Raw genomic sequence first — 24306 nt, 5'->3', positions numbered from 1 at the left:
CAGACCGAATGTTGAGGCAGAGCATTGTTTGTTCAAGATCATGAGAAGCTATATCCCGTTGTGAACCGACTCGGCCTTTTCTATCTACCCCGAGTTCCCATTGCCCAAATGATAGCTGCATCAGCGAGCAGTGCATATAGTTTATATTGTGTTCGCAGCCTTAGCACAGCAGTTGATCAGTGCCTCTCTCGCCCGGGAATGCGGCCCGGGCACAGAATGGCGAGTCGTTAGCGGTAATCCGATTCGGTGCCTATCCCCTATCGCTACAGAATAGGATAGCGCAGAATGCCCGCTCGTGTCTGCTCTATTATGATTACGTCACGACCGCAGTGTTACGGTCAGCAAATCTGAACAAGGAACGTCACACAGAAAGCGGTGAGGGCGGCGCGATAACTTATCGCATCGGTTCCCAAGGGTGTATTATACCACCTATTTTCATAATTTTACATGGGATTCATGACGCATATGGCTTAAGACTTTAACTACACTCATAATTTGTGATAGAGCGTTAGGTGGATCGAAGTAGTTGCGTAGTAATTGGCGACTTTTCATGTTTCTTAAATTCTTTAGAAAAGTAAAAAATATAGGCTATATATTTCATATTTCACTGCCTCGCACTGCATTGGAGCTGTAGTGATCTCACTGAATCAAACCCGTTCTCACTAGAATTCCTCTTGATTTTCACGCGCTTGATAGCGATTGGGTTTACTGTGAGATGGAATCTGCATTGTGTTATTGCTTTCTAGTGCCCGGCGTGTCCAGCATCCCGCTCGCGTCGGCAATGCGAACCAGGAATTTGTATGCAAATTGAAATCGCCATTAGATCTGCAAACATCTGCTTGCACCAAACGATGTATTGTGCTTTGAAATCATTTACGCGTTTCGATCACGGCACTGCAGTAATTGTGGGAACGCAGTTTGCTTTGTGGAGTTAAACGAAGCTTGACGGGAGTCAGGGAAATCAAGTAATCGATGTCTGAAGACCTGAGATATCGAATTTATTCGATAATCTCTTCCTACTGCTTTATACGAGACCTCTACGAATAATAAAACTCGGAACATCTACAAACGTTACAGTACGCCGCGTTCCTTGTTCCAGGCAGTTCCGCTAAAAACCACTAATTAGTGCTCCCAATTTTAGGCTTGGTCCGGCGTTGCATCCAGTTTAGTTACGTCTGATTTATTTATGTATATGATCACGGAATATTCAAAGTATGTTAATTTTAAGACCGAAAGGAAGAGACACTAATAAGATTTTGTCCGTAATAATCAAGTACCTAGGTGATTGGTAGATAAATTATTACGAGTGATACAAGGTATTGGTTGGTACATATTTATAAAGTCGTCGTTAATTCTTTAAATTATTTTTGTTTAAATAAGTATAGTCGGTATACTGATCCTCCAACTCATCATTATGCATGTTAACATGCAATAGATACAAATTAATTACGTCACATTGGAGTGTACCTTGTTCATTGATCTTGACATCAATTACAATCAGTGTCAATACAAAACATGTTCGTACACTGGGTTACTACTGATAAGTTTGTTTCTGCGATGAATGTATTAGATAAATTGTGGAAACCCATATTTTGTTTGAAGTTTATTTATTTCACTGTGAATGTTTAGAAAACACCAGAGAACTTATTTCAACATTTTATAGCTGTAAAGTTTAGGAAATACAGACATTAACCAAACCGCAAACATTTCAAAAGGTAAAATAGAGAACAATTTTACTTATGTATCATTTATATCAATCTAAAAGACTAAACATACGGACAACAAATCTGTATTTTGTTTTATACACCGCCAGTACAATATCCCTAGGACATGTTTGCATACGCGATAATATTTTTTATGGCAATATAAATTTCGTTCACCTTTGTTTTTATCGTTTATTGCGGTCAGTATAACGGCCGCGAATATTTACGGGACATTTTGTGTTTTTGAAATGAAAAAGGGATTGGATTTTGTTCTATTGTTCGTGGTTTGTGTGAGTGTGAGTGGTTACGAGGATGTTACGCTGACGACTGCGGTGGTCAAAGATGAGACCACCCCAAAGCCAACGTTGATTCACAGAAGGATACAAATTGACCAGAATGTGGAGGAGATCAGTCACTCTCCTCTGGACCTCTTTCGGCTGCGGGCTCAGGAACTTAGAAGAAGTAGGTGGTTTAATTTTGCATTAGTGACCTTTTTCTTTAATTTGCAGCTAGGCTGGCCCTAAATCTAGGGAATGATAGTTGATTTAATATTCAGAGATTAGTCTGGTTATTATGCGTGAGATACCTGGTATGTTAGGCTTATGGCGGCTCATGAAGTTGGAGGTGGCTGGAATAGTCTACGCAGAAGAGACGAAGAACCATGCGTGAAATAATATTTTAACTAGGCTAAAAATGATTTCAGCTCGCATAGACATTTGGAACTGGGATTATTGGTGCCAACTTCAGCCGAAGATGGGCAACTGTTCGCAAAGTATGATTAGGTAAAGCTTTTTTTTATTTCTGTTTTTGGTATATTAGTTTTTGATGTGTGACTTGATAATGCAATATTTTGTTCCTGTAGGTTTTATTACGATGCACAGATTGACCAGTGCGTGACATTCACCTACACAGGATGCAATGGGAACAAAAACAATTTTGCCACTGTGACCGATTGCGAAAGATATTGTAAAGGTTGGTATGACCATGTCTTCACTACTTGCTAAAAGTCTTTAACTATTGTTTATACTTACTTATTTACTACTTATTTAGAGCATTCTTCTCCCCGAAACTATTAGAAGCAGGCAAATGTATGATTTTACACATTTTAAAATATATTTTTTACATCAGGTGCAGCCTTCATGTCGATCAAAGATACTACGAATCCATCTTTCTGTTCACTACAACCAAACGCTGGGCTGTGCATGGCTATGTATTTCAAGTAAGTAAGTTTAATTCATATCTTAAGATCCTTGATTGTTTGATTTTGTAGAATTGCGAGTTCCTTTCTTAGTCTTTCAATTGAGTTGTTCTGGTCGGATACCCCTGTCTGTTACCCTGGGAGTACAGTTTTATTTTATAATATTTTCTATTCTGCTCTGATCTACCGTGCGGAGAGTTTGAGTCAGAGAAGGTAGAGTAAGGGGATCAGACTGAAATGTCAAAGTTTATAGTGGTTCAGACAGGAATTAAGGCACCATTAGGGCACCACCTAAAGCAGGGTTCGAAAATATCCATAGCCCTTATAGGATTTGGCTCCTCTACCTGGTGAAAATCTTATTTGTATTGGCCCAAAATAATCTACTCCTGTAGAACCCTAGGTTCGAAAATATCCGATATATATCCGATATTTATGATATATATCCGATATATATCGGATATATATCATAATATCAGATATATATCCGATATATATCGGATATATATCATAAGGATATTTTCGAACCCTGACCTAAAGGGATCCGACCGGAAAAACTCATAATTTTCATCAGCATCAAGCGTTTGCCAGACCGTCTACATAATAACGTCACTTGTATTGATTTTTAATTTCAATCAGATACCATTCGCCATGACAGCCAAAAACCGTAATTCGTTGCCTATTTTGGAACACGCAAATAATGCGTCGGATTGGTTATCAATGATCTACGGCCTCTCCCAACAGCCGAAATCCATTAGGTTAACCGCAACCGCGCGGGTTAGCAGGCCGATGCGTCACCTTCGCACACGGGCCTTTCACACCCTGGACTAGTGTTGCTTATCGACAGTCTATCGATAGTATCGCCATGTGCAATGGTACACCGATAGGGGCATTTTGAGCAATACTTTTGATAACGTTATGGATATTTTTTGGTTATTTATTTCTGTCAGTTTGAACCGACTTCATAAAAACATAACCCTCTTTCTGGCGCAGTAGGGTAAAAAGTAGGTTCCAAGTTTTTGCAATACTACCGAATTATCGATACTATTGCAAATGGCGACATTATCGAGAGCACCGATATTCCGAATGTTTTTGGGCTCATGGTCAACAATCGATAGTGCAACTATCGATAGCTCCACAACGCTATCCCAGACCGATATTCGCACATTCATTTCAATATACTGCACCATCAGTTTAACTCAATAGTGGTTTGCAGAATAGACCCTCATGTGAGCTTCAAAGATTATTCCTATTACTTCTTCAATCAGAAATCTTGATTAATTGAAAGAATGGCGCAAAGATAGAGATAGAACCACGACTTATTTGATGATTCATGGAAACGATCGAATCGGGTCTCATTCATCATCAATATCTGATTAACGAAATTAATTTTCAAGGTTCTACTACGACGTGAACGATGCGACCTGCAAGAGGTTTATTTACGGGGGCTGTGGCGGTAACCAGAACAGATTCGACTCTGCAACTTACTGCATGAATAGATGCCACCAGGACGCTTAATACCTTTCGGATTTCGGTAATTTATTAGGTTATAAAAGGTCCCACTAATATATTTTTGAAATTATTCAATTGGTTTATTTATTCAATACTAACAAGTTAGTGAAAAGCAGTCGAACTTGAGGTATTTTAAAGATTAGTCAGGCGGATTTTAAGTTTGAATTAAAACAAGAAAATGTTGGTATTTAATATGATACATTATTGGGATGTTTCTCGATCGCATCTAATATCATTTCTTATGGGAGAGTCCCGTCAACACTGATGGATCACTTTAATCTCATTTCCGCGTCTCTGTGGTTGTTTGTTTGTTTTTGTTCGGTTTTCCTTGTAAAAATATAGAAAAACAATATCTTAAAATGGATCACGCGGTAAATAGGGGAATATTCCCACCGATGCAACTCCTGTGTCGCCAGGATACAGCTTAAAAACCCAACCACGTGGTAAATAGCAGATTGCCATTGAGTTTTAGGAAATATAAACAGTAATGTAAAAGCCAGCTGCACGCGCTCTTCAAATGAAAAACGGTTAAGTTCCAAGCAAGCAATTAAGGGAGTCGTCAGTTTAATCCGCGCCGTGACGAAGAAAAACTCGCCTAATTAAGAGCGTTGTCACATTTTTCATGCAGAAATCGAGAATTTGGCAGATTTCGAAATGATTTTAGTCATATAATTTATTGTTATAGCTTCTTTTGACTTATATCATCGTAATTATCATACGTTTTTACGGATTGTCTATTGACAAAATATCGTTTAAATTGGATTTTTGCCGACGAAAACAGCGAATTTAGAAAGCCCGATTTCCAGGTAACTCGCGAAGGCACAACTTTGAACTAATATTACAACAAATTTATTTCAAAGTAAGAAGATATAATGTATTCATTAGAATAAGCATACCCTGAAGAAGAAAGTGTATTGAGAAAATTTTGATGTTTAATTCATTAAAATGCATTTTTATCATGTCTAAGATAGTCAAAATTCGAGAAAATTACTGCAAGAAAACAGGTCACATCTCATAATCTAAAAGTCATTTGGCAACATAAACTACTTTATACTTAAGAAGAAACATAGTACTATTATTGTGTGAAAAAGAAAAAATATCTATCTTCAATCTTCAAATGAAAAATTAATTTGAAAATACTATAAAATCGGGTGCATCAAATGGCATAAATCAGTCGTGCTTTGGCACTCGTAGACGCCGGGTCTATGTCAGTTGACTGCCCACTGACGTATATGCGTCACGCGTGATTTTTTCGTAAATTGTAGTATGATTGAGTACTTTTGATCCGCAAGTATTTTTAATTTATTTGTTTAGGTAAATCGGACTTGTAATTTCTTTCTTTTCAAACTTTTTATTATTTGACTTACAGAATATGGGTAGAATAGACAAAAGATATTATTATGGTATCTGTTTGGTCACGAAAAAATAAATGACTAATAAAAAATTTAACAGGGTGTCAAAACATTAGTCTATGCTATTGTGTTTCTACCAACATAAAATATACTCTTCCTTACTAATAAAAGTTGAATAGCGTCTGTTTGGTCACACAATGCTTCGTCATGTTTTTCCGAAAGTTCAATTACTGACGACTGAATGAAAGAAATTGGTGCGTAACTATTCATCTGATATTAAACGTTTAGTAATAAAGGGGTAGGTCAGGTAAATGGCAAATCCACCAGCGGTCGCTCGATGACACTTAGACAAATAGTTTTATAAAACGTCAACTAAGTTGGTTAGGTATTTGTATTGTAGATACTTATACAAATGAACGTATAAAATGAGTTTATTTTTAAAACTATAGGTACAGGGTGGAAACGATAAGTGATTTCACTTGATTTTTAATTATACAAGATATCGAGAAACTGTTTACTGTTCCTGTAAGTGCTTCATGAGCTCTTTAAAACAATAACAATAAATAGGTCAAAGAATAAACTGGATCTATGCGAAAATTCAATGTTTCCGAATTTCATACTAAATGTATGCCGCCAGCCATACCTACCATATTAGAAGTGTTAATTTTTTAAATTTAAATTTTTAATTGAGTAATATATAATAATCAAACAACAAACTCGTAAATTGCATTCTTATTTAAATTATTTACGGAAAACATGATTTTAGGTTTAACTTGCTACAATATCATCAAGAGATACTAATTAATAAATACTAAATAAATAGATAAAGGGGACGGCATTAAGGCACTCAGAATTCTCAGAAATTAAATGTATGAAAGCTGGAAATATAGGTTTTTTGAATAGATTCAGTTCGTTCTTAAACATATTATTGATGCCGTTTGCTAGGTCTCATGAAGCACTTTTTCAGTAAGTAACCATTTGTTCGACATCTTGTATACCTACTATAAGAAATATTCGAGTGAGATCACTTATCGATTATTTTCGTCATCCTTATTTGTATTAAATTTAATTAAAATACACTAAGGCTGAGATGCACCACCTAACTTTGACCCTAACTGACAATAACCGGTGTTTTATGTTAGACAGATTTTTGACATCCAAAATTTTGATGTCAATGTTAAAGTAACACGGCCTAACAAATGTATCGTAGACAGTACTTTTTATTTTCTTCATAAATCTTTCTTTTCTTTGTAAAGCTATCTACAAGCTTTTATTTTCTTTGACATCTGGAGTTGTAAAATCTTGCAACTTAAAATTTACTTACTTCCCGTTTTCCCATTGAGCTGAAATTTTGCCTGTCTACACAGGCATGCAAAATTTCGTTTCATTTCGCACTAAATAATTTAATTTACACGTGTTTTCATGCGATGGCCAAGTCAATATATTTATGTAAAACGTTAATGATTTCCTGGACTGGACTTGGTATAACATGGATCTCACAACTTTTTACCGTAGAACAACTGAGTAGTGAGACTTGGTTTTTGACAAGTATTGTTTTTGATGGGTTTGTATTACACAACGCATGTGTACCTAATGGGATAACTGTTTAAAAACACGATTAGATAAATTTTGCTCTACGGATAAAAATCTTAAAGTTACCTCTGATTTTTTAGCATTATACGACCGTGGTTTATAATAATAAATTCTATAAAATCACAATGATATCAGTATTTACCTATTTGATTTCCTGACTTGTTTAGATTTACAAAAACTAAATATTTATTATTAACTTTTAGATAATAATTTGAATGGCGCTTACGATGTTTAGTTACGAGCTCTTTGATGGACACAGATATTATAGATAACGTTTAAAAAATGGCACGCTCGTTTTCATACATTTCATTCTATTTATTTAACCTATCCATATTTATGTGCGGAAACGTCACAAAATCAGAATAAATTTTAATTTTTCCATCCCGCATCATAAAAACTAAAAAGTCAAAAGTCAAAAGTAAAATTTAAATAGTAAATATTTTTCATAAACAAGCTTTTGATGCTATAAAAAGAATAAAATAAAACATAAATTCTTTTAAACCCATCAACTTATTACTTTACTCAATTTAAAGATTAAAAACTTGTCGCGGGATTTACTAGTGTAAAAATACATTAATTACGTAACTTGATTTTGCTAAAAGTCTGATCTGAGAAAAAATCAAATAGGTTGCCCAGATACTGCAGCGCATCGGGCATGTTTGCAGAGGTGCGAGTAGATTGTTTTTACGCGACCATGCGGAAGAGGTGCGCCTCCCTGGTGCGCAGGGTTCGGGGAAGCCCCAACAGCATCCTGTCTATGATAGCGAGTAGACTGGACTGCCGTTATATTAATTACTGCTGCACTACATCCGCAGGAGTTGTGCAAAAAAAATAATAACATTAATGAATAGTTTAGATGTTTCAACTATAATTATTACTAACATAGGTTAAATCCTTTATAACTAACAAATAATGAGTCATGTTACTTGAATAAATAAATTATATTATTATTATTATACATTATACATTATTTCTTTATTATTATGTATGATGACTGTCTTAGGTACGATACAACTACGGATTAAGATCGTTTAGTCGACGCAGCGTTGAAATTGTACAGATAAATGCAGTTTGCGCACTCACTACGCGACGTCAAGCAATAAAAACCTAAAATTCGAACGCCAACTTTTTGCTACAACGCTCTTAATAGTGGAGTCTGGATTAATTAGCGAAGATCTGCCGTCATTGTAGCACGGCGAGAACAGTCGAACAAAAAAAAAATAGCACTTCCGATGGGAGCCTAGTTCTTAAAGACTTAAAGGTAGAGGTTCCCATAAATAAATGTGAATATTTTCATCATTAAATTTGACTTTAAGAGGTTTTTAAATCGTAGGAATCGATATTTTACTAGAAAATGATTTTTCCAAACCCAGTGTTGTAGTTAGAGACCCTAAAAAGGCCCGCTAACCTCATAAGTACTCTTTAATAGTTGCAACTGTGAACTTGCCGTCTTTGACGGCCTGCATTTCAAACTCCAAGCCTACTCCAGTTCTCTGCCTCTCATTATTTGAATTTCATCACTCAACTATAAACCAAGAGCCATAAATCTAAGCACCTGTAGTAGGTAATTAAATATGAAGAGTCGTTACTAGCAAAACTTTACCGCCACTAGCATAAGTTTCTATAAGCTCTAGAAGCACGCGAAATATGGGAACACGAAATAATAAAAGTCATCTAAATAACAAATATTCGGGTAACTTGGAATATTAATCATCGAAGTGAATAATATTAATTGAAGTGATAGAATAGGAAATTGCGGTATAATTATTTCCGTTGTCCATCCGTCAGCGTGATTGATGCGCGCCGGTTCTAGGACAAAGCCGATCGGGAAATATATTCGTTCTTGTCCTTTGATAGCCGAGACAATTCCGTTATTTACTGGTGTAATTTATTTACCCCCATTTGCTTGATTAAGGCTAAGAAGTTAAGAACTCATGGCGCGATTTTCACCCGCGCCATGAGTTCGCTGTGCGGGCCCACAGCTTCTGTAGAATGCTGATACTTATGTAAAAACTAATGCACAAACTCATGACGTGGGTTTTGCCGGCAGCGGGCGCGGTTGTAATCGGGTCCCGCTCGGCGGTTTTCGCCCGCGCGAAATCCGCCCGATCGTTGGGTGACCATTTTGTACCAGTGACCACAGTGACTTGAATAAGCACGCGGCGTAATTTAAAATCGTGCCGTGAGTTCGTAGAATAACCGCGCAAATAACCGCTCCCGTGAGTTTTGAAATAAAACCGCAATTCCACAACCGCCGCGGGCGCGGTTGAAAATCGCGCCGTGAGTCTGTTCTTAGCCTAAGTCGGAACGCAAATATTGTTTATAGCCACTAAAAAGTTAATTGACGCTGCGTAGGCATAATGTGGGTGCTTTTATGTTGCTATTTGGATTAGTTAATATTTTGCACCATTGTGGGGATTATGGCAAATATGTTTTGTTGTTTGCTGATAAGGTGGTGAATATACAAATACGAAGGGGGAATTTTAGGAGATAGAGCACCTCTGGGGTTGCCCAAAACATTTCTAAGGCACAAAAACATACCGTATTTTCTTTTACTCGCGTGTTCTTGTTAGTTATTCGAGTGTTTAAAAAATCGTCGCTCGCCCGGAGCGCGGCCATAAATCCCGTCGGCGATAAATTAGCGTCGCGTCCACCGCCTCGACGTGGCCAAATAAAAATGTCTATCATCGAATACCGTGCGAAGTAATACGTAACGTCGTATCGCAACTCGCAAGCTATTCATAATAAATAAATACTAGTTCAAAATTGTAATTTGATAAAATAGCTTAGATCTTCTATTTTGTAACTTAATTGTTGATTGATGGTAAAACTATCACGCAATCAATTCGCAGCTCGTCGCTTTCATATCGAATTTATTAAACACATATTTTATAGCAATTGCCGACTGGCTTGTGAACGTAACGGATAGTGAAAAGTTTAAATAACTCCAACACAAGCTCATGTCACTATTCAGGGGAAAGTTTTAATTCGCAATGTGGAATCAAAGTGTCTCATCAAATAAAACAAAACAAGATCTACCATATCGTTGCAACAGCTTGTCCCATTTGTAGCTTATCTGCTTCCGTAATTATCTCAACCACAACGCCTTTACAGTAAGTTTATAGGTTTTACTAAACACGGCGTCTCATATCCACACTAACTCGATTTGCCCGGTTGTTGGCGCGCCGCCTCGCAAGCATCGCATCAGTGTCTACCAGTTACCAAGAAGTGCATCCGCGAGAGATTATTTAATTTGCAGCGGTAGTGCCGTAGTGAGGCATCTAGAAATGTGTGCATAGATAGGGAAAGTTTTCAGGGCACTATTATGGCGCTTTATTGGTTCTGGGTTCCGTTAAGTCCCGGAGCCCTTTCGCTGCCGATATCGTCAGGGGTACCGTGCGTGAGTTTGAAGGGAAATTTTCCACAGATACAAATATTTCTGCGGAAACTATGAAACAAAACCATGAAGGACAACGAAAACTTGAAAACGTTTTTCAGGGCACATATTCAGCCATTGGTGGATATCACGTTTTCTTTTATGTGGGGGGACTATGGACTAGATATTAGTGAACGGAGACTGTAGACTGCAAGACCAGTGCATGTTGAATATTTTTACAGATTCATGTCGCTGTTGTTCATTGCGGAAATGCTGTTGTTTTACGTCATAAATTCAGTCTTTTTGGTCGGTTACTGCGATTCCTTGTTTGCACGAAAATAACGATGCAACGACCAAAGGAATAATGAGAACGAAGATATGTTTTAGTATCTGACCTGCGAATAAAACGGAATTTAGAATAAGGTCCATTATTTAACGTGACAAAATATTAAGTTTGTAATCAAGCTACCTGAATCGTGAATAATTTTAAATAATTAACATAGATCATAAGCAGCGGCAGTACCTAACTTAATTAAAACACAACAGTGTATTAATTCGCAACAAATTTTATTACGGTACATAAATAATTACAACAAAATATACACAAAGAAAAAATAATGCATTGATATGGCTTATTAACCTACCTGACGAATTTATTAAATTAGCGCCATCGGCAAAAGTTTTATTTCAAAATAATTGTATAACTGTATAAAAACTGCGTGCTTCGAGTGTTGTTAGACTTAGTTATCTTCCTTTATACTTAGAGCCGGCTAGGGCCTGCAAAGTGAAGAACTGTTTTAGTGCGCTGAATATCCGTGCGTAGTACTTCGCTGAACTGACTGACGTGTCAGACTTATATTTCCTGCACCTTATTTTTCTGCCGCCTGAAATACGTAACAGGGCGTTGGGTATGCGGTACAAAAAGGAAAAATAAACCGTAGTACAGTTTGACCGGAGCTGTGACGCTTGGTATGATGCTGGGTGGTGTTCAAAGTATTCGAGTGGCATAGATATCACTGTCGATGTGTTTGCTAGTTGGCTTATATCGAAGTATTGGAATTGAGTGGGTAAGAACCTTTAGGCGCATTAGGGTTCTAATTCTCATTATGGCAACCGACTAAAAACCTTGGAAATAAATATAGCGATTCAATATTTTCATAATCTTCAAATAATGAAACCTAATTTTATTGTGGCTAAAGTGTGTGACTACCAAAGTTAAAATTATTTCCATGTATATTCTCGGCTCGGCTCTGGCAACTTTTTGTGACGGAGCCTGACTTTTTTTAAACACTTGATTTATTTGGGAAACATTAGGTTTGAAAAAAATGGTTAATCGCCTCAGGACAGATGTCAGAACTTTGTGGAGCAGAAAGCCGGGGGTCTAAAAAGATAGAGTAAAGAAATTGCTTTATTATGACAGCATCCTATGTATGGAACTCAGTTTCGAGAAGAATATTCGGTCTAATAAGATAGAGAAGATGAAATAATTGCCTATGATGACATCATGTGCACTGTGCACTACTGTGCAGCTTATAAATGTATGACACTCAGTAGGTATCAATGTCATTAACGCGCTCTACTTCATGTCTCGCTGAACCGCGTATAGAGCGTCACGAAGTGATTCTGCCAATGTCAGAAAGAAAAATGGCCGGTGTAATTAAGTGGGTGCCTCGAGAAAATCTTGTTCAATTTGCTATGAACTACACGCGTCACCTGTCACCAATAACCAAGCGTCACAGCATGCGGTCCAACCAAGTGGTGCAGGAGTCGATATTTACATGTCCTTACCATCTCGTATCGCACCTCTTCGTTGATGCGCTCGCACAGGTCGCTGGGGATGTCGCTCTCGCTGACGTCCTGCAGGACGTACTTGAGCTGCGACGTCCTGTGCACCGGGAAAGGTATCTTCTTTATTTAGATTAGAGTCTAGATTTGCTTGAGATTTAAGCGTTTTTTGGCAGTAAGCGATAGTAAAGTGTAGTTTAATGTTCGAAGATCAGTCAGGGAAATATTCTGTTATAACACGTCATAGGTACATTAGGTACACTTTCTTGCAAGAAGTGTTATGTAGGATTGAAAGCTTAGGTAGTGTACATCGCTGAGTCCATGAAACTGCTGAGCACTATATTTCTTTTTATTTATTATTGTATTCGCGATCTAAAAATAAATAAAAACAGCATAGTAGGTTTCCCGGTATTAGATAATATTATGGGGATATGTAACTCAATGCAGCTGTATTGCGATTGGAAAAGGTACGCTCGCAACTTTCAGCCGCCTAATAAGTTTTCTGAAAAGGCATATCTAAGGAAGTAAGACTCGAACATCAATCAGACTAACGTATCGCAGTTGCTGATAACCAAATCGGTCTTGAATACACGGATGAATGTGTCGCACAATGAACTGGCATTAAGCAATAAGCACAGACATGATTATGAATGTCTTATATTAGACATAAAAAAGTTTCCTTTTGGCAAAAATTTTTTCGTGGCACATTTAGTTTTCCGATCGTTTAACGCTTACGAGACAACCAGATTTCATTAAATTAAGAAGCACGCGAGCTTAGTTAAAAAAATAAATATGACAATTTGGCTACCATAGTATGAATCAACCTGTAAATAAACAAGTAATCTTTTCTTACTGTATGTATATTAGCATGTACGCGCTAGTGGCGCGCCTCGCGAGGTGCGGCGCGTCCTCCTTCCCTCCGTAGTTGTATTCGATGGCCTCCTGCTTGCTGCAGCGGGACACCACGTCGTCGTCGAACTTGCACCACTGCACACAAAGAGCAAGTTAACCCATTAGACCTTACGCAGTTTTAACAAGTGTGATTATACAGGGTGTTTGGCGCATCGTGTGCCAAAATTATTTGGCGGATAGAATGGGTCATTTCCTATATTTTCAGCCCCCATAACACGTTCCATGCCAGGCGGCAACTTTTATATGATTTTTTTTAGTAATTTCACCAAAATACCCAAATCACATCATTTAATTTCGATTTAAAAAAAAAAACTACTAGGCGTAGCCTCAAAGTAAATATTTTGTTTTGACGTGCATTGATGTAGGATTGCATCAAATCTAAATTTACTGGCAAATATCATCTAGTTTTTTTTTTAATTCAGTTTTGAAGTTTTCCGAAAAGTTAAAAATGGACTGAACAATTAAGTTTACATGGCTATAATAAAAAAATTAAAAGAGATAGCGATCTTCGGATTTTATGAAAACTTCTCTAGTCTTTCCCCATTCAAACGGTATACTAATCTTGTTTAAATAATAACAACAACTTCACAAATTCCTTAAATTAGTACATTGACTCTACTCGGACTGATATTCAAATTTTGAATTTTGAACCTTTTTTTTTACTTTACAATAAGTTCAAAGCAGGTAAAAACTTCACAAAATATTTACTTTGAGGCTACGCCTAGTAGTTTTTTTTTAAATTGAAATTAAATGATGCGTTTTGGGTATTTTGGTAAAATTACTAAAAATTAATATAAAAGTAGCCGCCTGGCATGGAACGTGTTATGGGGGTTGAAAATATAGGAAATGACCCATTCTATCCGCCAAATCATTTTGGCACACGATGCGCCAAACACCCTGTAGAACAAAGATAAAAACTGGTGTGCATGCTGACTGTATTTCGGCGAAAAAATACGCGACGCAACGCTATATGACGCTACGTAACGCTACATGACGCTACGCCATGCTACGTGATCTTCCGGTGAGTGTTTTTTGTTTTATAATCTTCGGCGAAAAAATACGCAACGCAACGCTATATGACGCTACATGACGCTACGCCATGCTACGTGATCTTCCGGTGAGTGTTTTTTGTTTTATAATCTTCGGCGAAAAAATACGCGACGCAACGCTATATGACGCTACGCAACGTTACATGACGTTTGAGAAAAGTGCGCGACGCAATGCTACGTGGTAATACGCAACGCTACCTGACGCTACGCAACGCTACATGACGCTACGCCATGCTACGTGATCTACGTGCATACGCGACACTTCCTCCGGTGAGTGTTTTGTTTTTTAATTATTTGTCTATTTTTTGTTTTATATGTTTGAGTGGCTTTTGAGGATGTAAATACTAAAGGGCACTAAAATTCAGCAAATTGATAACCTAAAAATATTAATTACTCTCCATATCGAGTTTTTAAAATAAAATCGTATTGTAATTTATAAATCATATATTCTTGAAATCTATCGCATATAATCAGATTGCTTTGGGCACGGAATTCGATAATGCGTTGGTACGAACTCCAAACCACATAATTATCATACCTGGAAATCCAATTCAATACCTAATGTAATGGCTCATTTTCACTGGCTATACGAGTTGAAGAGAATTTTGTAACGCATGTCATTTAGGGCCTGTATTCGAGGGATAATTTTCGCTGGTTGATTGGAACCGACCGCAGTATTTATGATAGATAGACCATTCAGCGCACGTTTTATCTGTCAGTTTTTTTTAAGAGATTGACTTTGATAAGAAGTTATCTTGCACGCTGTATATCTGTTACGGCTAAAGATAGGTGTGAACATAAACTTAAGATTAGCCGGCTACACTTAAGTTTATCTTCGACGAGGTGTTAATGTTAGTTTCTTCTATCTTTAGCCGGCTAAACTTAAGTGTAACCGCAGGCCCTTGGCTAAAAATGCAGAAGGAAATGGAAAAGGAAACAATGTAATCATGTTTAATATTTTGACACGAAAACTTTATTAACACGTTCCGACGCTGTACCTACTCTAGTCCAATATGACACTAACAATCTTCACATAAATGTTTCATACACCTATACCCGTACTGTTGTTCACAATATTTTGCAACAACAAGTCTGCTCTCTATGAAACTCTGATGTAAAATCGACGGTTGTTGCCGTAGTGTTTTTTAGATTGATTTTCGTGAAAACGGCGAGACCCGTACTGCCATAATATGAATGAATTCCACCTTTACAGTATGTGCCGTTACCGCGGCGGAACGTGTTAAAAAATAATCACTTTCATTACATATACTTTTATGTACCTATGTAGGTATTCAAAATTACAATTATTACAATAACAAAATATTAATCACTTAAAACAATATCTACCTACCTAATCATTAAAATAAAATAATAAATTTGGTCATTACAATTGAATCTTCTGTAGGTATTTGAATTGTGTTGTGAATGTACCCACTGCAAACTCGTTAGCTTTACATCAAACCCTAGTGGTTTTTAAAGCTATCTAAATGTAATTGTCTCAATGTAACTGTCTTTAAGTTGTTAAATAAATTTAAAAAAAAAAATTAAAATTACAAAATAAAACAAAATAAAACTGCGCGCGCGTTGTCTCCCCACCGCCCCCTCAAGCCCTCCGCCGGCCTGGCGCGCCCATCGAATACATTTTTAGCCGTTTCGTTTTGGCTAATGTGCACATTAGCCGGCTAAAGATGGAATATCACGACGCAAACTAACATGCTATCGAACTTTAGCTGCTTCTCGAAGATAAACTTAAGTTTAGCCGGCTAAACTTAAGTTTATGTTCACAACTATCTTTAGCCGTAACATATCGACTAATGAAAATAAACCATTTCTGTATTGACCAGTGACTTTGGATCGCTAACACATTTATATTGTACCCTAATGCTGAGCGTATAGAGTTGGGTTTACCTTGCCATCTCCTTTGGGGTTGATAAACACTACATAGTGGCCGCCGTGGTTGTCTCCCGAGTGTACTAACACCGCGTGTAGCGTGTAGTGCGCAGGAGTGGGCGGGATCTCTTGCAGGTACGGGTCTAGGTTTATTTCTTCGTAGAACTCAAACCTGTGAAGAAAGAATTTACCTTATAAGGCAGGCAGGATAACATTAACATTAGTTTATTGTAATCTTTTAAAAGTAAAAATAACTATTGCACAAAAATACTAAGGTGAAGCTTTAAGTTGCACCTAGGTCTTGGTTTTGGATCAGTAATAATGACATTGAGTTTAAAAGACGAGTCATTTTATGTGAAACTAGCTGACCCGGCGAACTTTGTTCCGCCTTAATGGCAATAAATAAGCAGACTTTTTTTTATTTCGAACGGGATAAAAAGTATCCTATGTCCTTCTCCTGGCTCTAAACTACCTCCCTGACAATTTTCAGCTAAATCGGTTCAGCCGTTCTTGAGTTATAAGTGGTGTAACTAACACGACTTTCTTTTATATATATAGATAACTAGCTGACCCGGCGAACTTTGTTCCGCCTTAATGGCAATAAATAAGCAGACTTTTTTTTTTAAATTTCGAACGGGATAAAAAGTATCCTATGTCCTTCTCCTGGCTCTAAACTACCTCCCTGACAACTTTCAGCTAAATCGGTTCAGCCGTTCTTGAGTTATAAGTGGAGTAACTAACACGACTTTCTTTTATATATATAGATAACCAATAGCACAGATATCATAAAATACCCTTCAATTACCAACATCAGTCGTAACACGCAAATGAGATTAAAAGCCAAACACATTTATCATTTCACAGACGCATACATCATTTTATTACCGCAAACGAACACCTAGCTCCGTACCGCGGCAGTTAATATCCAAGGCTTGATTACGGGAACGTTGAGCACAACAGACCGACTTGATTATTATTGTATAGCGCTCGCGCTGCAATTAGCGTCTCAGGGGGGCGATCGTCAGAACGTGGGCTTCAGACGGTGAATCAAATACTTGGAGATTAAGTATAGACCGCCAGATTAAAGTGGGCCTTTGTGTATTATTTTTTTAGTCTATGACGTAATTCTTTGTTATGCTATGAAAACATCAACGGTTCGTTTAATTAATTATTATAGTCGATTACAGATAGCTAACTGGATGTTAACTGAACTTTGAAAATTTAAAACTCTATTAGATCGATAAAGTCTCAGTTAAAGTTATTGGGCAGATTATTAATTGACATTTCAACTGGCTATTGAAACCGGCCCTTAGCCTTTTCTCCGCACGCCCCGATACCATTGAATTTGAGACGGCTATTGTCATGAAGTCATTAAAAGTTGCAGACTTCTGACAGTTTAAATTTTTAAAGGTGGCCAAAATAGTTTAGAAGCATCTATGTATTAGACATCCGCCCGTATTCACAAACATTACCATAGTAATGTAACCTCATAAGGTTTCACAGTGCGCGTGGACACATAATATAGTGACATACGAACCAATCACAGAGCTCTATTTAACGCTGTGCGTTCGACTTTCTGCTTCACTTAAGCAAGCATCGTTTGTGAAATTGGGAGATCATCATGTCATTATTTATTACGCTCTCACCTATCATTGAACTTGATAGAGGCGTCGCTCTGCGGATCGTACTGAAACCTCATGAGGTGCAGATGCAGCACCGGTGGAAACTCGTCGAATCTTACGCCTTTCTCTGCCTCCTGCAGACCATGCTCGCCCGCGTCATACTTGTTCTCGCCGTCCAACAGCTCTGTGCTTATGTAGTCTTTGAACGACTCGTATACTGTGGAAAAGAGGAGTAGAGTGGAGGAGGTAGGCCATAAAGCTTCAACCACACCAATGCGTGCAGATTGCCACCAGCGCGATCATAGGCCAATGACAGGTCGCGCGACCCATGACAGTCTGCGCGACCTGTCATTGCGTTGCATGGCGTTGGTGTGGTTGAAGCTTAAGAGCAAGATTGGGGTCATTAACGTGCAGTTTAATGCAGACATAATTTAAGTACTAGTAATACTTATAATTCTTTCCTAAAAGAAAACTGTGATACAGAATGCTTTCCGATTTCATTACGTATGAGACGACGTAAGTTTCTATGGAATATTTTTGGGATGCCCTTTAATTTCGTTGGTCGATTCCACCCGACATAATATCTTTTCGACCAATTTCAGTCAGAGTCATTGAATTAGTCTTGGGAGTCCGAAGTAGGTAGGTAACGCCGGGTAACTTGGGCATTTGCGTTGATCGAAATGCTGACTCAAAGTAGGTACATTTAAAGGTGCGATAGCTAGATTTTCTTTTGCTTCGCAGAAAGTTTGCGTCTCAGTTTGCATGTAAGTGTAACTTTGAAGTTAAAGTAGAGCACTTATAAAAAGGTAGACATTTGACTAGGTACTAAACATAAAAATAAGCAAAACTTGTACTATGGGTAATTGGGTAGGTACTAGACAACGGATATAATTTGTATGAAACATTGTCATTGCTGCAGTCTTAAATAAAAAAAATCTTAATAGAGTAGATATGAATTACGTAACGATAATACTATTGTTATTAATACCGAAACTTACTACATATTTCTTTAGGTGGCAACACAAGTTCGAATTAATTGAATACTTTCCCCAATAAATCAGCAATAAGTTGGTGAAACTAATCGCAATGGAACGGCCTAATACTTCCTAAGCTCGTCCGAAACTCTACTGCCGCAGTAACTTGCAATATACCAAAGTAATCAAAGTTGCCAGCCGGTAGATTATTTTATAAACAAAGGAGTTAGGTTTATTATTTTACTTTTCATAAATAAGGCTTTGACTACGAAGTGGCAACTTTCGACAAAGACCGTAAATAAAACAAAAGCATTTTTTTTTTCAATAAAGTAATGTCGTTGATAAGTTAAAGCCATTCAAAATTCTTCAAAATTGCGAAAAAACTTCAATAAATACGTTGAGGGCTTGTAGCCTGTATACATACTCTTATTTAGTTCTATTCCATTTTACTTACTTAGGCTACAGGATTAATCAAGCCTAACAAGGCCCAAACGTCATTATGTAATTAGAAAAAAGCAATTTGAGGATTGACTCACTGTTGTTCTTTCCCTTGACGCTAAGCTGGATATCGTAGAAGGTTTCCAGTCGAGTGCTGGTGCAGTTCACGTTCTTGCACTTGATGAATGACGTCATCTTGCCTTCGAACAGCTTGGGAACGGTTCCTTCCACCACGGTGCCTTTCATTTTGTTCTCTAACTTGTCCAGGAGTACCTGTTGATTGCGATAATGATCTAAATTTCTAAGGGGGATAAGTTTAGAATTTAATAAATAAAATAGGGTTCTGGTTTTTAAAGATTGATTTTGTTTAAATGAAGTTTGCTCGAAATCCTTTGATAACAAAGCCGTAAAAATAACCAGTTTCATATTTAAAATTGTACGATGAAAATCTGAAATTTAAAAAAAGCAAACATTTTTATATTGCATTCGTTAAAATACTTCGTAGCTGTTGATTTTTCAATTTCACAATTTGGACATGCCGAGAGGCGTAAAATTTAATAGAACTGTGTACGTTTGAGTTTAAATCAACGACAACGAGTGTGATTTACCAAACAAAATTAACAGTCAAATTGATTGACTGTTTAAATCGGTTAAAAGCACTAATACAATTTGTACAGGGATGACGCATAACGTTAAAAAAATGCTAACAGTGAACGTTGACCTGGGACTGATTTAAATTCATTCTACATAGAAGAGGCGCCGCGTCAAAATGCCTTCTCTTTGGTAGCGAAACCTCCAAGTTACTGAACTTACTCTAAGAAACTCCTGCACGTCATGTTGCATAAACGAGTCTAGCGTCTCCCAGCCGAAGCTCTTCGTCAGTTTCTTCGTGGCCACAGGCTTGTCAGCAAACTGGAGGTCGTAGAAGACTCGTTGCAACGCGAACGCGACCGATCTTGAGCTGTCGTCGCCCACTGTGGGTATCTTGTAAACTGCTTTACGGAGCACATTGGTGAAGAACAGAGTCTGGAGAAGCGAGTTCATGTAGCAGGTCGCACCTTGATTTTTGAGCCCTGAGAAATAAAGAGCAATTGTTTGACGAGTGAGTGAGAGAGATCAAGACTTGTTATTCTAGGAGACTGGATGTAATAGAACAGCGGGTGCATTATTAGACATTCTAGAATATGGGACATTGTTAGCCTGCAGGATGTTAAATATGGGATCTGCTCCTATTTTCTCAGGAGAAAACCATTTTAGTAAAGAAGTCTACTAAAATTGCCTCAATATAAAATGTTATCTATCAGCAAGGTAGTAAATGTAATTTTGTAACATTAATCTTCGTACTTGTTATGTAGTGCCCTCATTCTTCTAACCTAAGGAATTTTCAAATAAACCTAAATTCTCCCAGTTTGTAACAGGTCATCCATTTAATATAATGGGCTATATACGAAACGAGAGAGGACTAACTCAGTGATAATGTTTTAAGATAATACTAGAATAACAATCATATTTTGTTTGATAATTATACTAGTAATTAGGTGGTTTACTATTTAAATCTTTTATGTATTTTGTAGATCTTACCGACATATCCTGTGTGTTTTTTCGAGTCCCATGAAATGCCGCGGGGTGCCTCAGCTACAACATGGGCCTCCACAGTTATGGAGTCGTCTTTTACAAAGCCATTGTTGGGGTCCATCAGATCATCCCAGGATATAAAGTGGGCGAACCCCCAATCATCTTCTTTGCTGTAATTTATCAGAACCATAAGATGGAAGATCTTGCATCACTATAGTTATAATACACTCGGCATCAAATAAATCGCACCTCCCGCGACAAGCACTTATCAAACGTATGCATCCCCACTTCCCACCAACATTGGTACCATTTGAAAGCCTAGTTCTAAACTTCATTTCATTAAAGGAAAGGTTTTTACCCCAAAAATGTGTCTTTACAAGGATCCAGAGTCACTTCTTCAAAAAATAGGTAGTTACGCTATAGCCATTTTTTATGACTATAAAACTGTTAAGTTGGGATTAATCGCTATCCATCTGTTAAAGAGGACACGTGAGATCTTTATTTGGTTTTATAACCATAAAAATTGGTCTAATTGATCCCAGAGGTGAGCCCAAAGTGAGGTCTATTTTCAAGTCACATTTATTATATATGTTAATCATTTATTTAGAAATTAAATGTATTTTTCTTAAAGGATATTTATTGGGCTTTTAAATAACACCAATGTTGTTGGGGTACCATGATTGTGTCAGAAGAAAATCTATAAAGTTCGCGTCGCGGAAGGTGCGGTTTATTTGATGTTCAGTGTAGTTTAATTTTACAACAAAAATGATCAGCTTCTGTAGATTTAATCATTGATTTCTCTCTCATAACTTCGCTTTAATTTAAACATTTAATTAAAACCTTTTGTACATAAAATTCAATTTTGAAAATATATTTCTCAATGTCATGGCATTATTAAGTTGGTAGGGTAAAAACATTATGAGACATGTAGAGGCTCCTTAAGAGCAAAATGACGATTTGTAAGAACTATTTATTAGTCTAAACAAATAAAGAAATTTTGACTTTGACTTTGACTTTGAAGTTCTGAACAAACAAATGGTTCTATGAAACGAGTGGAATAAAGTCTAAACCCTAATTTAATTACAAATTAATTCAAGCAAAGTTCGCAAAATCTCTGATAAACGAACCGAGCATAAATTTTCATCTCTTATTTGCAAACTTAGTGAACGATTAATTCTTCAAACTGAATATTTTCGGACCGTAATACGTAGGTACTAGGTACTCTGAGATTCTTGGATAAATTAAAACATGTCCAACAGGGAATAGCAAAACAGTCTCATTATTTATAGTCTATTTTGCATTGAAAAGGATTTAGCATGGCAAAGTACAAGTTAGTCAGCTTTAAAAGTTTTTCTCTACGATCGCTACAATACGATGTCATAATGATGCTTCATATGTACAAATGACATATTGTCAATCTTTTGTAGGCTTGAATTAACCTGATAATTTACAGGGACTTCAGAGAACATGCGGTGGCACAAAAATCTGACGACAACTGGGATTACAAACGTAGCAACTCGCTAATTCTGGACTTACCAGTGGTACATGTGATGAAGTTTCCTACACAGATGCGCGCCATCAGGCTTATGGGACATCAGTTTCAGCTCTCCCAACCCATAGCAAGACCACCCTGGAGTGTCGTAATCCCCGTTGCACTGCAAGAATACTCCTAAAGCCTTCTGCTGCTGCCTGTCAGGGGTCGTCGTGTGCCGGATGAGGATCAGGATCTTCCATGGAAGACACCGAACGTAGCATGGGGGAGAGAGCACTTGCTCCTTCAACTGGCTTATGTTCTGAACGGTGTAGCGGAATGTGGCTTCGGCTCGGGCGACGTCGTCTTCTTCTTTTGGACCATCCTGCAATGGTTTATCCTATGGGAAAGACAAAGAGTATAATCGTGATTAACTGTTACAGGTTTCTGGGCAGAAACATCAGGAAGAGTGGAAGGTGGCATCTTGTAAATAAAACACATATTTCAATGGGTATGTATTATGTATGTCTCTAGTATTCATAATTATTTATTTCATACTTATGTAATGTGTGTGTACCTAGTAATAATGTGAAGTTTTTTTTTCTCAATTTATTTAGTGCACTGAAGATTTTTTTCTCAATTTAGACAATATCACACTTCATAGTAGTGTAGATTGAAGATACTAACCGGAGTTGGAGTGGGCGCTGTAGTGACTGTAGCATTATCCGTGCTGCTTGCTTCTATCATGTTTCAGCAGCATAAAACTAAAAAAGAGATGCAAAGCATAGCAACAATAAATGCTTCCTTTCCGATTACTGAATTTGTGGTGGAGTAGGTGTAGGGTAGGTAAGTGATATTCACTCATCCTCATAAATTGACCTCGCAGGTAGGACTTGGTGAACCTAGGTAAGGTTCTTTGGCTTTCTTTGCCATACTGTCATTAGCTTAAGTCTACTGCGGATGGAGGGAGATAATAGGTACATAATTCTTCACAAATGTAACGTTACAAAATTTTTCTACCACTCAACTGATGGTCAGAAATAAAATGTAAAGCATTTTTACTTTCTTTGTCATTTTAGTTATTAGAACCGATATTAGCAGATAATAAACATAATTGTAACATATTTACTTACCTTATTTCAAAATAAAATACATAGTGGTGGTTATCAAAATATAAAAACTAATTTTGTATTTTTGTGCCGATGACATGCGTCACCTTTTGATTTTTGTTTGTCATTTTTGACTGTTCTAAATTCAAATTAAGCCAGTATTGTTAATATCCAAGGAGGAAAAAGGTTTAATGCCAAATCGATTTGAGTTAAACGAGAATTTTAGAATATCTCTCTTTATTTAAAGACTCAAAAGATAGTAACTTACAGCAACTCTTTAGTTTTGTCTTGATGAGAGCTTTAACATTAAGGACTAAAAGCTCGTTTTTGTAAGTAATTTACACAATTAATTATTATTGTTTTACATTACTTTCTTACCTTCTAAACTGGTTAATTAATGACTCCCCCATCCCTCTCAGTGCCCTCACCCGAGGCGCCATAGTTGACAGCAATAGTACCTACAGAAATTAATTAAATCCGTTAGCCATCTTGTGAGGTTATTCAATCTCCAGCCGATTGACAGCTTTGGTGTCTGTTTTAATTAAAATTAACAGGCAGATGTATCTGTTTATTTAAAATTTATAGCCTTGTAGATGTCTACGCTAAAAGTGGATTTTATTTTGTCAAGGAATATTGTGCACTTTTTGAAAACTGTATTTAACCCAAGCCAACATTAATGTTTATTACTGAGCTTACAACATAATTTTTAAAACTCTATCTATACTTATAATAAATCTGTAGAGAGGTCAA

General features: G+C 37.1%; 2 protein-coding genes across 6 annotated transcripts; one reads left to right on the top strand and one right to left on the bottom strand.

The window, feature by feature from the left end:
* Positions 1-1772: 1772 nt before the first annotated feature.
* Positions 1773-4452, top strand: LOC135074950 (kunitz-type U19-barytoxin-Tl1a-like). Its single transcript, XM_063969317.1, has 5 exons — positions 1773-2165; positions 2407-2485; positions 2566-2675; positions 2832-2922; positions 4296-4452. The coding sequence occupies exons 1-5, from the start codon at positions 1952-1954 to the stop codon at positions 4414-4416; spliced, it is 615 nt and encodes a 204-aa protein (XP_063825387.1). The 5' UTR covers positions 1773-1951; the 3' UTR covers positions 4417-4452.
* Positions 4453-11279: 6827 nt separating this feature from the next.
* Positions 11280-23683, bottom strand: LOC135074949 (ubiquitin carboxyl-terminal hydrolase 7-like). 5 transcript variants are annotated; one of them, XM_063969314.1, is made up of 12 exons: positions 23581-23683; positions 23135-23211; positions 22513-22847; positions 20983-21146; positions 20215-20474; positions 19500-19674; positions 18014-18206; positions 16386-16539; positions 13370-13503; positions 12510-12616; positions 11600-11615; positions 11280-11508 (listed from the first exon to the last, which is right to left on the bottom strand). In XM_063969314.1, exons 2-12 carry the CDS (start codon positions 23192-23194, stop codon positions 11502-11504), a joined length of 1605 nt encoding a protein of 534 aa, XP_063825384.1. In that variant the 5' UTR covers positions 23195-23211; positions 23581-23683; the 3' UTR covers positions 11280-11501. The 5 variants fall into 5 exon arrangements, with proteins under 5 accessions (XP_063825384.1, XP_063825386.1, XP_063825382.1 ...); XM_063969316.1 differs by having other exon boundaries at positions 12520-12616; XM_063969312.1 differs by having other exon boundaries at positions 11280-11615.
* Between the last annotated feature and the right edge of the window lie 623 nt (positions 23684-24306).

This window comes from Ostrinia nubilalis, chromosome 9 (assembly GCF_963855985.1).
Source record: "Ostrinia nubilalis chromosome 9, ilOstNubi1.1, whole genome shotgun sequence".
Lineage (NCBI taxonomy): Eukaryota > Metazoa > Arthropoda > Insecta > Lepidoptera > Crambidae > Ostrinia > Ostrinia nubilalis.
The sequence above is the reverse complement of the archived record's forward strand: the minus strand, read 5'-3'. Positions and strand labels throughout refer to the sequence as shown.

Excerpts from the sequence above, each read along its gene's own strand:
- LOC135074950 (XM_063969317.1), top strand. The coding sequence starts at position 1,952 with ATGAAAAAGGGATTGGATTTTGTTCTATTGTTCGTGGTTTGTGTGAGT. Across the intron at positions 2,166-2,406 it reads GGCTCAGGAACTTAGAAGAA|CTCGCATAGACATTTGGAAC; the intron begins GTAGGTGGTTTA and ends AAATGATTTCAG. Across the intron at positions 2,486-2,565 it reads TGTTCGCAAAGTATGATTAG|GTTTTATTACGATGCACAGA; the intron begins GTAAAGCTTTTT and ends TTGTTCCTGTAG.
- LOC135074949 (XM_063969312.1), bottom strand. The coding sequence starts at position 23,194 with ATGATAGAAGCAAGCAGCACGGATAATGCTACAGTCACTACAGCGCCC. Across the intron at positions 12,617-13,369 it reads TACATGCTAATATACATACA|GACGTCGCAGCTCAAGTACG; the intron begins GTAAGAAAAGAT and ends CCCGGTGCACAG. Across the intron at positions 11,616-12,509 it reads ATACGAGATGGTAAGGACAT|GCGGCAGAAAAATAAGGTGC; the intron begins GTAAATATCGAC and ends TACGTATTTCAG.